The sequence below is a fragment of the Mizuhopecten yessoensis genome, unplaced genomic scaffold (assembly GCF_002113885.1).
Source record: "Mizuhopecten yessoensis strain PY_sf001 unplaced genomic scaffold, ASM211388v2 scaffold10603, whole genome shotgun sequence".
Taxonomy (NCBI): domain Eukaryota; kingdom Metazoa; phylum Mollusca; class Bivalvia; order Pectinida; family Pectinidae; genus Mizuhopecten; species Mizuhopecten yessoensis.
Window position 1 is genome coordinate 1,083,490 of NW_018408629.1, and position 16,980 is coordinate 1,100,469.

At 34.0% G+C, this 16,980-nt stretch overlaps 1 protein-coding gene across 1 annotated transcript in view; it reads left to right on the top strand.

Annotated features, from left to right (window-relative positions):
• LOC110461340 (two pore calcium channel protein 1-like) overlaps positions 1-16,980 on the top strand; it is a 37,947-nt gene that overhangs the window by 3,649 nt on the left and 17,318 nt on the right. The window contains exons 2-12 of the mRNA XM_021514781.1: positions 3,149-3,480; positions 6,815-6,928; positions 8,401-8,531; positions 10,068-10,156; positions 10,343-10,377; positions 10,959-11,017; positions 11,674-11,773; positions 13,403-13,519; positions 14,169-14,232; positions 14,901-15,010; positions 15,657-15,723. Of these exons, the coding sequence (XP_021370456.1) occupies positions 3,149-3,480; positions 6,815-6,928; positions 8,401-8,531; positions 10,068-10,156; positions 10,343-10,377; positions 10,959-11,017; positions 11,674-11,773; positions 13,403-13,519; positions 14,169-14,232; positions 14,901-15,010; positions 15,657-15,723 (1,218 nt within the window). The remainder of the gene's footprint in view (positions 1-3,148; positions 3,481-6,814; positions 6,929-8,400; positions 8,532-10,067; positions 10,157-10,342; positions 10,378-10,958; positions 11,018-11,673; positions 11,774-13,402; positions 13,520-14,168; positions 14,233-14,900; positions 15,011-15,656; positions 15,724-16,980) is intronic.

Sequence of the window (16,980 nt, forward strand, 5' to 3'; positions counted from 1 at the left end):
GTATTGGGTAGTATTGGGTCATAGTCACGGCAATTCGGTGATGTTTTCGGCACCAAATCGCATATTTCCCGATAAAATATGGCAGATGGAAGTAAATAACGTCTACAAAGGTGATATTTCACAGTAATAAAGAAGTATTTGGTTCATAACTGGATCGTATGGGGTAGTATTGGGTAGTATTGGGTGGTATTGGGTAGTATTGGGTAGTATTGGGTGGTATTGGGTAGTATTGGGTAATTAGACGCGCCGCAGGTGATCGGCTATGCGACAAGTTATCCCATTTCCGGACAAAATCAATGTCTTCAAAATCTGAAACAGAGTTATATTATCCGTTCGGCACCTAACTAATGTGCTGCTTATTAGGACTGACACCTCATCTTATACAGGAAATTGATTTCATGACGATCATAGATTTTTATATTAGGTGATTTAGACAATTTAAATTACTTTATTGTACTATTATTTTGGGAACCCTATTATACGCTCCTTGTATCACAGGGGCTCGGTTTCAGGATACTTTCGGTTAATAATAAAACTATACACACCAGTAAATAACAGCAACACTCTTTATCCGGTGTTTATGTACACATTCTAAAACCTTATAAAAATTGAGGGTACAAGGTTTTTATACCTCAGTACCCTCAATTTTTATAAGGTTTTAGAATTAGTATTTGATGTTGTCATCAGTTAAGACTGATATTCAAGACACACAATGTGGAAGTTATGTGGATGTTGAAAATTAATATAAATATGTTATAAATTCAACTAATGATTTCTAATATACATTTGAATTTAAACATATCATTAATGTATATTAATGTTAATTTGGAATCACTTTAAAATATTATGATTTTATATTTAACGGTCAATATTTACGATTGATCTGTTCCATATTTATTATGCAAGTGAGCATTTCAAATGATATGACATTCTACTATAGTGACTTATGGATTAGCTGCACGTGTGTTACATGTGTCCTTTTGTCTGTCCCATAAAGGCCTTGTAGAGTTTTTGGAGGAACTTTTGCTGTCATGATGAAATAATTGGCCCTCAGATGGAATCTGAAATAAAAGTTTAACAGACCCCTATACATACAGTAATGAGTAGATATTGATGAACATTACATAAGTAAATAGTATCACACTATTCGAATATTGAAATCATGATCAACTGATGAGATACAAATAACTATAAGATGTTGACTATAATTAGTAAAACTGTTAACTATAGTGCATGGTGTACGTTCATGGCTGTTGCCATGGCAACTAAAATGGTTTCATTAAATTACAATGGCTTGGTCTTCCTCTCATTTTGGAACGAAAATGTACCAACTGGGAAGAAAATTTTCAGGAGTAAACTGCCAATTTTCGAATTATGCATAAATATGAACTAGTTTCAACCGGGGCCAATTATTGGCTCAGAAAATTCCCTAGAAAACAAAACACTAATTATAACAAACTGTTTCTTTTGTTTTGTGTTTTAAATGACATCCTTCAAATATTAGGCCATATGTAGAAATTGGAACACATATTACATAAACAAAAATGTGTGTTAACAAATTTCTCGTTTGAAAGATCACAAACTAGTAGTTATAAAATTCAATAACTGAAAGGTCGGATTAACATTTATAAATAATTATCCCATAAAGGAATGTTTTCTAGTTTCATGTTAACCTGTCTAAGACCTTCATGCAGGGGAACACTAATTGATACAGCATAATTATTGCACACCTCAAGCTATTAATGCTGTTTTTGCATATGATAACATAAAGATCAACTAAATGATGCCACGAGGGCAATATTAGCATTAAATGCATGATGTTTGTGAGATTAAACTCTTTTGCAATATCTTCGTTATATCATCTAAGGAACATGTATACATTTGATTTTAAATCTTAAAGATATACATTATTGTATGTGTAACTGTAGAACAGGTGTATTCATCAATGAATTACGTTAATCAACCAAAATATTACTGCATATGATTAAAAGTAACAATAATTTAGTATGTATTCTGGCCATTGTTGTACAATATTTTGGATATCGGAATTTAATCTCATAAAAAAATATTATGTATCATGCTATTAATAAGGTATATTATGATAGTGCAAATAATTTTGGTAAAAATAAGCTGTATTTTTTTTTTTAATTATTTTTCAATATCATTATGTTTATTGCTGTATTTCCAAGTTGTCCAATTAGTTAGTTACTCAGTTGGAAATGTTTTGCCCAGTAACCTGCTACTAAAATTAACCATATTAACAACCTTTATTTATGTAATATAAATAATACAATTCACACAACAATATAACATGCTGCAGATTGACTGTAAAAAATATTTCTCTGATTTCATAATGAGCTTCAAAAGAATCACTTTAAAAGTACTTTGAAGCTGTTTTTAGAAGAAAAGTACCTTATTGTTATATTTGAGAATGCAGTAATAGCTACATTTACCTAGCGAGCAATTCAATATACATGTATGTACAGTTTATTTACAGGTACATACTTTGTCTTTTTGGCGTAAAAAAAGGGATATTAAATTGAAACTAAAAATCTAAAAAGGGTCAATTTTAAGTGGATGCACTGTCAGTCTTAGAATTTAGAGTTTAGATATATATCAAAAATCTAGTAGCAGTTAGCTATTTGCAATAAATTGACAAAGGAAGAAAAGACATTTTATAGAACACTATTCCTTATTCAGTAAGGGTGGTCGATGGCGCAATGGATAATGCACTCGCTTTTCACAAAGGCGACCGGGGTTCAAATACCCAATCAGTTGTGAAAAGGTATATGGGATCACCTGTAACATGTACCTGATCATGCAGGTTTTCTGCAGGTACTCCAGTTTCCTCCCACATTAAGAGCCCTGTGCACTAACATCCAGGCCAACAAGAAAGATTGATATCAGTTGAAATAACTTGTTTCTTAATTGTTGTAGTAATAAAGTTTTATTTATTCATAACAACAGTTACAATGAATAGTACATATCCAAAGAAATAACATCAGACTGATTTGTATTATAGACGACTTGGTCTAGGCAGTAAATTATTTTCATATACATGTAGACCTGCTTTTTTTTTTTTTTTTTTTTTTTTTTTTTTTTTTATCTTTGAACACCTGCTTTGTATGATCATTATTTTTATTCACAGATGGCCTAGGACATGATGATGAAAGCAATGACATATATAATGAACCCGGTAACATGGGTTACGACCTCCCGTCGTCATCCGTCAACGGAGAGGTCTGGAACAATACAAAAAAGATATGGGAACTTAATTACCATGAAGCGGCAATATTTTTACAAGAGGGAGAAAATAACGACAAATACACCACCCACCCACGGAGTCATGATGCGCTTCCTGCTTATGAGATTGCGCACAACCATTGGTTCTATGCCCTGGATTTATTTGCGTCAATGATGGTGTTGTTCATGGCAGCCTGTGAGCGTCCAGCTGTGCCATTCCTTACCTTGCCTGTTGGAGTACGTATATCATTTAGATAAACACAATATATACGGTTAAAGTGGACATTTTTGCAGTGTGGAAATGTTCTGGCTTTTCGTGTTGAGTAAATTGGTGCGAAATAGTCCTTACACAAATAAATATTTATACATATGAATTTGATATTAATTTTAGATATAAAGATTTCTGAATTATTGCCATTGTGGAAATGTTCACACTGCACTCAGTTTCCACTTTTTACTGTAATTCAATCACTAATTACATTGAAGAGAAAAGTGAGAATGTAGTACAAAGATAACAGGTATTCTTAAGCGTGATATATATGTTTGTACATTTGTATTTATAAATGCAATATATCGCAATGAATTGTTTACCTAGAGTAGGGAAACTTATACTACATTCTCTAAAGAAAACACCATTAATACAGCACTTCAATAATGTTTATATTTCGTATATCTTTATCAGCATCATAATTAATAATAGATCAATTGTTTTTGTAAGTTTCCCTGTATTTGTTTGTTATAAACACAGATTAAACCATTGTTCTAATGCATGATTCAACACATGATAAGATAATATATATGATTGTGTTAAATTGTGTATCATTGCTGTGACATCATCAGATATTGTCCCTGTTATTAAAGCCCTTCATATACATGTATATATACTGATAACAGGCCTAGAGATATTTTTCTTTTGTGTATATAGTTCTATTGCTGTATTTTATTATTTAACAATAAAAAAAAGATTATAATTTGTTTTAAAGGGATCATATAAAATATAGTTTTTAGCTCACCTGCCCGAAGGGCATTTATTTAATTATTAAATACAGTCATATTTAATAATTGACTCTAGGATCTGGCCCCACCTCATGGGACTTTATGATTTTGTCATAACTTTGAAACAGTTGAGACCCCACCCCATAACCATATATATATATACCATTGCTCGTTACAGGAGATGAACACAATCATGATATTTGAAGTATTGACTCTTGTATCTGGCCCCATCCCTTGCCCTAGGGACGGAATTTTTGGGCCAAAACTTTCAAATGGTTGAGGTCCTGAATAGCCATATATACCATTGCTGGGCATAAAGATCCAGTTGAGGAATACAGGCACTCTGGGCCTCTTGTTCATGAGTGCTGTCCTCAGGAAATGATTAATTGGAAATAGACGTTGTCCTAAGAGAATTAAAATTGCTGGGATCTGTATGTGGAAACCCTGTTATCTAATAGTTGTTGTATTATAATGAATATTAATACAAACACACATCCACACAGACATTTTCGAAAAGCCATATTCTATAAGCTGCAAGCTCTGATGATTTAAGGGCCATATCTTCTCTTTTACAACTATTATCAATGCTGTCTTGATTAGTAATAAATAAATTAGGGGTCACTGTCATCATTACCGGTAATTTATATTACCGTAGTTTATTCAAATATTAATACTTCAATATAATGGTCAAAAAGGGGGGAAAACCCCCTGAAAAAACATAAACTACCGGGTATAAAAAATTAAGAAGAAGGAACATTGAATACATACGTACAAAATGAAGATTTTGCATCGAAATTCACGAATATATATTTTTAAATTTTTAAAATAAACAAACAATAAGTTTGTCCTCAGATCTGGTACCTTACCCTTGTAGTGCTGAACTGTCCTACACTACAAGGGGTCATATTACATACACTACGTAATTCAGTTAGAACACTCAACACATACCTAGTAATTACTTATATGGAGCTTGAGAGTGTCATTTACTGTAAGCAATGACTGTTTTAACAAATGTTGTTATGGTCCAATAACACACATTGCTATTGATGACAAACTTAAAAAAGCCTGGTAGCTGGGCTTTATAGAAGTTTGTCAGCGATGGAAATGTGTGTTATAGAACAATAACACTTATTTGCTAAAATATTCATTACTCAATATATTTACATTTTGATAGAGTAGTAATGCTTCATTGAGTTATTTGGGTTAGTTCTTTGAACAGCATATCAAGTTTTGACAACAATGAAATTGATGCTGTCACAAAAGATATTGATGACGTTACAATAGCAAAGGTGTTTATACATAGTCTTACTACAACATTTTCCTTCTCAATGCATTGCAATGGCAGGATGCAGAGCAAATATAAATATAGGTAGTAATATATTGTTTGATCAGGTATATATCTATAAACATTAACTTAAAGTTGAAGTGTGTACACTTATGTTGAAGTACTGCATGCATATGTCAGTGTACATTACTGATGTACCAGGTAAATACATGTACTTATAATATCTGCATGTACTTATATCTACATGTACTTACAGATTTAGGTGCACTTTTTTATGCTGGAGTTAACCTTTAGCTCATTCACCCCTGAAATTTTGAAATGAACTATTTCAACCTTTGAATTGGAAGAGTTCAAATGTGTCTTCAGCGGTGAATGAGTTAAAAAGCACAGATGTTTTTATCGTTGATATATCAAGATATGCATACATTATCTTATCTAACAACATCATATGTCAACATGATCCCTGTTGATCATGAGTGTGTATAAAAATTGGGACAATCCCACTAACACTGGCCTGGTTACCCAATAAATTGTATTTACACTCTGTATAATCTATATCCCTCTCTATGTGAGGATGGGGTAGATGTCGATCAGTGTGGTCTTGAGAAATGGAATTTGGCCTGCTGTTTGTTGAAGGACTATCATTTCAATTCATAATGATCAAGTTAATTTGTTCGAATAAATGACATTGATACACTTTCTTGGTCATAGGGGTCAAATATGTAAAAAACAACACTTTAAATACCGGTAACTTCTTGAAGACATACATGTAGAACAACTTTAAATTAAAGGTAACATGAGATAAATAAGTTGAAATCTTCCAGCAATGATCCTTAAGGTACATTTGTATAGTAATTATATTTTTGTATGTATAACAAAAAAGAGGAGAAATTCAGCCTCAAATACATTTAAATACTGTTCTCATGGAAAAAAATCACCAGAGTCTCGCCATTGATACTGTTATCAATAGTTTAATTAGTGTCAGCTTCATAGGAACTTGGTTTAGGTGTGTCGTTAAACACCCTGCAACAGACTTCAAAATATCTTATCACAAGATTTAGATTAAAATTACTGTAAAAAACAGTTGAAGTAACGTACAATATGAAAAACTTTTAATACATGTACCGGCCAGTATACTTAGTATGTTTTTATATTGCTGCACATACCATATAAGTCTTGTTGTCATATGAACATGTTTTTTTAGCTACAATAGCTAGTTATATAGGCAAGCACTGCCACTGAAAATTGAAATTAAACCATTATTATTTTATGTTATATATATGATTGAAGGTTCACGGTGCCCTAGAACTGTTTGGTCTCCTCATCATTGCCCTAGAACTGGGCATCCGCATGAAGTGGCTTGGCTGGAAAGTCTTCTTCAGGCATATCCGCACTGTCATCAAGGTAACTGACCTTCTCTTGTACAAAGGATGGAACAACATAACTCATTCACCCCTAGAGACACATTTGAACTCTTCCAGTTCAAAGGCTGGAATAGTTCATTATGAAATTTCAGGGGTGAATGAGTTAAACCAGATATGATTTGAAATATTTGTTCTGTTTTTCTTCTCCTTTCAAATCATCTTTAAAAATATATATAACCTGTTCTCAGAGAACAAGTTCAGGTTGACTGAACGGTTTCATATTCACCCTAAATAAACTAAGGAGAACAGCAAGTAAATAACACCAGGGAATTAACTCACTCGACTGGATATAAATCATAATCTTAACAAGTTTGATAAGTTGTTCCTCAATACCCTGAAACAATGCAAAACAATAGTGATAGCATGCAGCAAAATAATTCCTCACACTAAAACTATATTATAATTGCTAGGTATAAACATATGTAAATTGAACCTGAATGTTTTTCTATGTACATGTATTGGTATTATTTTGGCTTTCAAAAAAAAGGAAAAATGTTTAGTTTGACATCACATTATAAACTCCATTTTTATACGACGGTAGTATTATGGTATGGCGTTGTCCGTCCGTCTGTCCGGCGTAAACTTTGTTTGTCCGACAATCTCCTCCAACATTTTTCAACCGATCTCTTTGAAACTTGGTATACATTATAATCATGATATAAAGTTGTGTTTCCTGTAAAAGAATTTTGATTCGACAATTTTTTCAAAAGTTATTGCCCTTTGTTCATTTCAGTATTTGATTTTTGTCCGGAGATCTCCTCCTACATGTTTTGACCGATCTCTTTGAAACTTGGTATACATTATAATAATGATATGAAGTTGTGTCTCCCTTAAAAGAAATTTTGATTCAACAATCGTTTTAAAAGTTATTGCCCTTTGTTCATTTCAATATTTGATTTTTGTCCAGAGATCTCCTCCTGCATTTTTCGACCGATCTCTTTGAAATTGGTATACATTATAATCATGATATAAAGTTGTGTATCCCTTAAAAGAATTTTGATTCAACAATTTTTTCAAAAGTTATTGCCCTTTGTTCATTTCAATATTTGATTTTTGTCTGGCAATCTCCTCCTACATTTTTCAACGGATCTCTTTGAAACTTGGTATACTTTATAATCATGATATGAAGTTGTGTCTCCCTTAAAAGAATTTTGATTAGACGATTTTTGCAAAATTAAATTGCCTTTTGTTCATTTCAGTATTTGATTTTTTGTCCGAAGATTTCCCCTACATTTTTTATAGCATATCAGCTAACCACTCTTAGAATGATGCAGATCTTATTTCAATGTAAGAAAGTATATAACACTATATGGCATTCGACGGGCGTATTTTGTTCCGCCCTGTGGTACTCTTGTTTTTACATCGCTTGCTGTAAATGTTATACAGTATCCATTTCCCTGAAGCTTTTTATGTATTAAATATGAATTGATACTATTAGGATTTTTATTTCAGTCCGTGACACTGTCGATCATGTTTATTGAAACCATAGTTGTGATGATCAGACAAACGAACCACTTCCGTGTAACCCGTGCGCTCCGCCCACTCTTCCTCATCGACACATACTACTGCCGCAATATACGCAGGTCAGTTCTATTTATAGATATATATGACTTCTCAAAGCTTTGAGTACAGTAACGTGTGCCATCTGCCCCCCTTTTCTTCATAGACACCCAATATTGTTGCGTCATCTGCAGGTGAGGTGACTGCAAAAATATTAGCTAAATTAATATTTCATCGATCATAAATAATTAATTAGCAATATCAGTATGGCAATATTTTGTAAGCATTGATTTATTTGGGGCTGAAGAAACGATGAATAACAAACATGAAAAATGATTAGTATCAAAGTGGCATTACAGATGTGCCAGTATATGATAATAACTTGTACATCATCATAAATGGGATAAAGATTGATCCATTATTTAAAATGTGATTTATTTTTGCTAGAATTATGAAATAAGTTTTACCATGCATATTTTCCCACCTCTGTGTATGAGAGGTACATGTGTCCCATGTGGAACACCCATGTGAGAAACGTGTATCCCACATTTGGAACTTATGTACATGTACATGTATAAGTATGGTTTATGAACTAAGACAAGGCTATCCTATCACACACATGTGCACAGGCAGTTAGGGTCAGCTATATGTGGTCAAGTGGTCAGTACAGTCACGTGACACTATATCAGTATATGGTTAATTACAGTAGTGATTGGTCAGTTCAGTCACGTGACTCAGTCTTTGTTTAGGGTCAGTTTCAGCAGCCTGTTTGCAGTAGATTTGTGTGCCTGATAATTTTGTGACCCACCACGTGCACCCTCCCCAACCAACCAACCACTCGACCTTGTCAGGTGATGCCTGGGGGTATAATGGTTCTTTATAATTAAGCATTTATGTGAGTTAACACTTGCCAGCTGTTTCCGAGCATGGAAAATCACACCTCCCCCTTCCGTAAAGGGAGTTATTCGGGATGGTGGCCCGCTCTGCAGCAAATTTTCTAGCCTTCATAATTTGATAAAATTTGTTTTGAAGGGCAGTTACTCATTTTGTAATTCGTAATCCCCCAAGAATTTCATTCCGGGGTACATATATGCTTCTTTCATACATTGCCTGGTCAACAGCTAATAAAGATATTATTATTAGTATCACAGCTGTTATATCCCCTTAGCTCATATATAGGTAGAATGTTTTGGAAATTAATATTATTATTTGCTATTAATCTCAATCTGCTTTCAAGACTTTTGTTCATAAAAGGGTGAACTCATTGACCTGTACTATTGTGACAAAAATCAGATGATGGCATTTTGAAAATACATCAACTTTGACTGAGTGTGGCAATGTTGATCAGGAACATAAGAATTGCCTTTAAGTTCGTGTATACATTTTCTAGAAGTTTTGCATTTGCAATGTCCATGCCTTGTTTGACCACACTTTGAGGAAAGAGGTGGGAGAAGATTAAGAGTCAATCATTACGGAGGTATCTCAGGTATCAAATTTGGTGTCAGAATCTCGGCAAACTCTCAATTCCAGTCGCCCTCAGATAGAATAGCCATATATCTCGCACACCTACATATAATAGGCTCTATTAATAATTTTCAGTTTTGTATTTTCTTTTCCAGGATATGTCGACAGATCCTGCAGTCCCTCCCCCCAATCCTAGACATGATTATTCTTCTTCTGTTCTTTATGCTTATATTCTCTATATTAGGTAAGTGTAAAATATTTCTTAACAACAGACATTTGTACAGGCCAATAATTTGATTGTTGACATTCAAGTGAGAGTGAATCCCCATTTGTTAAACATGAAAGTCAGACAAATTATTAGAAATGTGGTTTTATTTACCTAAACTTTTTTCTGAAGATGGAAGTTTATTTAATTAATTATTTATTGTAGGATTTTACCTGTTTTCCCAGATACCTCAAGACACAGTAAGTACTATACTGATAATTTACAAGTTATATGATAAGTTTTATTGGTTGAAAATTCCCCCAAAACAATATTGGTCTTACTTGAAATATTTTCCCATTTGAAAAAGTTCCCTTGATAAATATGAGTACAAAAATGTTACTGAATACAGTATTGGCGATCAAGATTTTACATTTTTTTTCCAAAATACTTTAATATAGTGAAAAATTCATCACATACAAAATCGAAACTCTTAAAGTCTCTTGGTGGTATTAAGCCACAATTTTACTTGCAGCACATTTCACATCCAGGTAATTTTTGTGAGATCTGTGACACACATTGAGTGGCAAAAAAAATGTTTCATGCGGAAAAATAATGTAGAGACATAACATAAATTATGTACATTTTGTTACATACCAGGGTATACTATTTCGCAAAATTCAAATGATTGCAGAGCCTTATGAAATTTAAAGGTCAAATATTATATAATTATGTATATATATAGTAAGTGTGTTATGATCTTGTTTGTAATTTTCCATGTTTACAATATCTTTCACCTTTATCAGTGTTAAAAAATATAAATTAAATGTTAATTTGCTTGTAGTACTTTACAACGATACAAGACAGCTTTATCAGTCTGTTTGTACTTCTAACTACGGCCAAGTAAGTATGTCGGTTCAGGTCAAACGTCCGGAATATTAACCCTTAATCTCTTGTTTATTATCAGCAGGTGTTCTTGGCAGGAAAATATTCTATATTAATATATGATTAACTCTTCACACATAGGTTAAATGTGATCAGTACTACTAGTGTTTGTCACTGACTGTATTCGTCTAAATAATACATTTCGCTGAAAACAAGTGGAAAATTAAATAAATATTCTTTGAACTGCGTTGATGTTAGATCTTACTGAAATAGGTTATCTAACATTAATACATGCAATGTTGTAAGTGTTTTCATACAGTATACATGATATGACCTTCATAAAATTAAAATTAGTTAACTAGTAAGACATTAAAAACTTTTACATTCTATAAATAAGAATATTTTAAAAAGTTTGTCTGGGAAGCCGTCGTCTAAAAGTTGATTATGTGAGTAAATGGGTTGGTGAAAGGGTTGATCTAGTGTCTCACTACATTGTATATATACAGATTTAAGGCCATATGTTCTGAAAACAAAGTTTGTGCAAAGGTTTGGGACTATAGATTGCTTGCAATACTTTACCTTGCTTAACCTTATATCATTTTTTTTTCAATAATAAGCATACTTCAATAAATTAAGCAGACATTGACATTCCAACCCTTTTTTTTCACCCACAGCTACCCCGATGTGATGATGCCGGCGTATGCACACAACCATGGCTACGCCATTTTCTTCATCATTTATCTTTCTCTGGAGCTTTATTTCCTCATGAACCTGGTAAGCATTGTAATAAATACTTTTTTGATTTATATGGTCTTAATATACTCAGTTTTGATACTTTGGACATGTAAACATAAACATATAAATGTTAATCTTCTACCTCATTAAAACCAGGAAATAGAGGGCCATCTCGTGTTGTTATTAAAACGTGCAGAGAGTTGAAATCAATAGATACAGTAGGCAGTAATATAATTTATGATACATAATAATGTAATCATTTTAATTTATACAAATTTTTAGGTCACCTGAGACAAAGTCTCAAGTGACCTTTTCTAATTGCCTTTTGTCCGTCATCGTGCATCGTTCGTCCATAAACAATTTATATTTTCGACTTCTTCTCAGAAACCGCTCATCTGATTTAAATAAAATTTTGCAGAATTATATGGTTCTCAGCCCCAGGGGCTCTGAGTGGCTTGCCTAAAAGTGGTAAAATTGGCTTAAATTTTAAAAATCTTCTTCTCCAGACCCAGATATGCTGGAAACCAATACTCCTTACAGGTAGAAGGGTATTGAGGTACTTTATCAAAATTGTGAATTTCAGGACCCTCAAGCTTCATGTTTGCCCCTGGGGAGGGGGTGAAATTCACTATAGTTTATTTATGAAAATGCAACTTTTGGGTATATTTTGTTCATTATCTACTGGAAATCATTCAAACTTGATTTACATCATAACCATGAGATGACAGTTTGATACTTTGACATTTTTAACCCTGTCTCATCCCCAGGGGTTGAGGGGCGGAGTCCAAATGGGGTCATATGGCCAGAAATTTCAACAGTCATCTTCTCCAGACTGAGTTAGGCTGGAAACCAATACTCGTCATAGATGGAAGGGTCTTGAGGTGCTTTATCAAAATTGTGAGACATTATAACTTCGAAATGACAGTTTGATACTATGACAGTTTGGGCTTTAGCCATTTTGGAATTCTTCTCCAGACTCAGATATGCCAGAAAAAATAATCTTCATAGATGGAGGAGTCTTCAGGTGCGTTATCAAAATAATGAATTTCATGACATCCAGGCTCCACATTTGCCCCTTTGCCGGGGGTTATATTAGATATTTGATAGGACAGCTGTTTTCTTTTTAGCCAGTAACCTTACTCAAATAAACCAAAAATAAATCCAACAGCTCGTTCTACTGTAATAGGAAAGAAAGAAGTGGAAAGATGAGGTGCCCCAGCTGGGATCGACCCCACGACCCCAGGTTACGGAGGCCAACGCTCTACCACTGAGCTAAAGGGACATGTCCTGTCGGCTGACTGACAGAACCACTATTTAATTTGTACATAGAACATATACTACCCAGATCTTACATGTAGTTCAAGTTACCTTTGTTACAAAATGATTTCTTTTTCATTTGGCAACATCAATAACATCAGTTTTTATATAACTGATCAGGTGATCGTTAAGGCCCATGGGCCTCTTGGTTATATTAATATTTGTTTCTCATTAAACAAAGGTATTAGGTTCAAGAGGGTCCTAGGAAAATTGTAATTGCAGTTGCAATTGGTTGGGAGGGGTCATAAAAAAGGACCTCCCAACCACAGTCCTTATATATATATTATTATGAAATATCTCATTATCTCATAGTGATTAATTATCTAGCTATTTTTTCAATCTCTCTTTCAGCTTCTGGCTGTCGTTTATGACACATTTTCTAATCTTGAGAAATCAAAGTTAAAAAAACTATTTTTCCATAAACGTATTGGATGTCGACATGCCTTCAGGTTATTAGTCACAAAGCGGGTAAGTGGTGTCACTCAGTCCATTGGTTAAAAGGCTGTTACTGCCTAATTAAGTCTAGAATACATTAAAATTGTATTTCTAGATATTTTTAATCATATTCTCTTACCCTAATATACCCGGGTACCAGTATGTTAATTAAAAGATTTTGCTCACAGTGTTCAACTCTGCTTCATCAAATTGATTGAAAACACCAATTTATAGGTGTCAACCTCTGAAACCTCCAATGAGGGAGATCTCTCATTCCACATTTCCAATGAGGGTGAATTAAAGGGCAATAACCTTTCCCTTTGTATGTATCAAAATACAAATGTAACTCCAAAAAGCATTAATTTGATTCAGACACTAATTTGATTCCGACACACCTGCTATGGGGATTACACACACCCTGCAGTAACTAGGAGATCATTTGACAACATGATGTAGATTTTGAGTTTGTGTGATTTTGGACTTGAATGAGGAAGTTTCGAGGGAGATTGGTAAAGTTTGACAAAATGAGGGAGTCTGTCCGTCCTAATGAGGGAGGGTGGACAGCTATGCTAATTGTTCTTGAATAATATTAATATATATTTAATTTACTTGCATTTAATGATGTTCAGATCATTGTTTTTTCTTTAGGCTGATATTGCTTTTAACATTTATTTTTTTACAGAATTGCAACCATATACAACTTAAACATTTTGCTGGAATGATTAAATATTTTAGGCCAAAGAAAAGTAAGTTGATAACGAGATGCTGTCTTGTTTAATATTGATTTATATGTTTAAGAATCTGAAAAAAAGTTTCCGCCGTTCACTCTGACATTTTCTATTGTAGATAACCATCTTAAGTTCTAAGGGACGTTAAAATAAAATGTTAAGTTCATTTCTGTTCACAAATCATGTCAATAAAATGCAGTTCTAAGCCAGATCAATAGTAAGTGTGTAATAATGATAATATTCAACATTTGTATATAAGCACCCTATATAATTTGTAAAATTACTCAAAAAGGCGCTTTACAACACATGAAGTTATAAATATGTATAGTAGATAAAAAGGCATACAAATCAGCAATTTACAGCACGTAAAAAAGACATGTATCGTCCTATGCTTCTAAATCTAAAAGGTATAAAGGGTGGTGTGTGCATGACGTCCGTGTAAAAGAGCCTAAAATGCAGACATTTATGCAGTATTTATACAAACAGAGGAACCATCAAAACGTGCCGAGGATGGGTTCAAAGGTCAATGTCATACTGTATAAGGTCATCCAGCTGGTTTCAAAAAAAGATTTGTTTTTCTCCAAGTGCCATGTTTCACAAACCGTTGTGCAGGTTTGCTTTAATACATTGTTCTTTGGTATATTTATATAATCTGTTTTACATATGTTCTTTGTATTTGACAATAGCGAGACGAGATATTTACCTGATGTTTAAGATCATCAACACGTCCATGTCCGGCACCCTCAGCCTGGAGGAGTTCTACAGTGTTTACGACACTGTCAGCCTCCAGTGGTCGGTATGTATCACTACACAGATTCCACAGATGATGAGAAACTTTGGTATACATTTCATGTCACATACAATGTACAGTGTTGCATTCGGGAGGTCACAACTCTGACAAAAAGTAAATAAACACCCTTTAAATTCTTGCTGCATCAGCATTAGAGTTGAGGTCGTATTCCATACATTACCTCCGTGAATTGACAAAGGAGCATTTTCAAGGCTTGGGGCCATGACAAAAGGACAATCAGGAAAAGAACCCTTTCTCTTGTATCCAAGTAGTTAGGGGCAGAAGAAGTGAGTAATGATGACGATAATGATAAAAGTGATGATGATCATGGAATTTAATAATACTGGCATCCAAGATGATGAATCTTGATGAATTAATGACAAATTTGCATTGTCTTTATATCATGATCCAAACGTTTGAACCGATTGGACCAAAGTTGTAAAAAGGTTAGACCTAGTAATCTGATGCTAATTTCAGGCAGGTCTTACATTTGCAGGCCAGGATTTATACCTGAAAATGTAACATTTAAAAACAGACAAATCTTTGAACCAGTTGAATGGGATACATGACGGGGGCCAAGCTATACTACTGATTGACGTATATAGAAACAAATAAAATGTATTTTGAACTTTATCAATCAAATATCTTTCAGCCGACAGGCGAGCAAACGCAGATATGGTCCTCAAAATTCCGTCCTCCATGGAACAAGATGTTCTCTAGTAAGTATAGGCAATATTGTAGTGACATTACTACCACAGCTTATGGACAGAAAAAAACATATTACTCTGGAGACTTTAAAGGTCTGACACCTGTTTGTGTGATGTCCAGTTGTGACATTTGTACTGTAATTGTAATGTTAGATATCATGCATTAGTTACTATATTTCAATATACTGTAAATGTACGCGTCTTAGCGGTAGTCTTATTTTCTGCTTTTCATGCTTCAAATATTTTCATTAAATTATTATTGCGCAAATTAAAATCTCTGTTTATTGGTCAAAAATACATTGTATTGTGAGTGTATCATCATCAACATTCTAATCTGTTAAAATAAGATACAAATGTGCCAACATTAAAGTGCTCTTAAATCAGTATGTTTACAGTTCTTCATCACGAGGTAAGGAAACTACCTACCGCAAAAATCAGTCCCCCTTCCAAAAACTCAATCTCTCAATGACGTCACATCTAATGTGTTGAAACTAGTTAACGTAATTTTGATTAAAGCCGGTGTAACAGCCACTTCTTTCCTCCCCGCTGAAACTTTCCCCCACAAGATAGTTTTGATTCTTTCCCCCACAAGATAGTTTTGATTCTTTCCCCCACAAGATAGTTTTGATTCTTTCCCCCACAAGATAGTTTTGATTCTTTCCCCCACAAGATAGTTTTGATTCTTTCCCCCACAAGATAGTTTTGATTCTTTCCCCCACAAGATAGTTTTGATTCTTTCCCCCACAAGATAGTTTTGATTCTTTCCCTGGGGGGAAGAAATCAGCTAGTGGATTCTTTCCCCGGGGGAAGAAATTAGCTAGCTGATTCTTTCCCCCGGGGGAAAATAACAACTAGACAATTTTTCCCTTCCATTGAAAATAACCAGCTGATTTTTTCCCTCTTCTTTTTTTTTGTATTGATTTTTAGGAAGGAGCAAACTATTAGCATGCAGATTTTCCTCCTGATATTGATTTTTAGGTCACCTGAGCTTTGCTCAAGTGACCTAATCCAATCGCTTTTCGTCCGTCGTCGTCCGTCGTCCGTCGTCCGTCGTCCGTCGTCCGTCGTGCGTCGTGCGTAAACTTTTACATTTTCAACTTCTTCTCAAGAACCAGTGGATGGATTTTTTTCAAACTTGGTCAGAATCATCCTTGGTAGATGAGGCTTCAAAATTGTAAAATTGGGATTCCTACCCCCACCCCTGGGGCCAGGGCGGGGCCCCAAAGGGAAAATTATCCAATATTTCAAAAATCTTCTTCTCCAGACTCA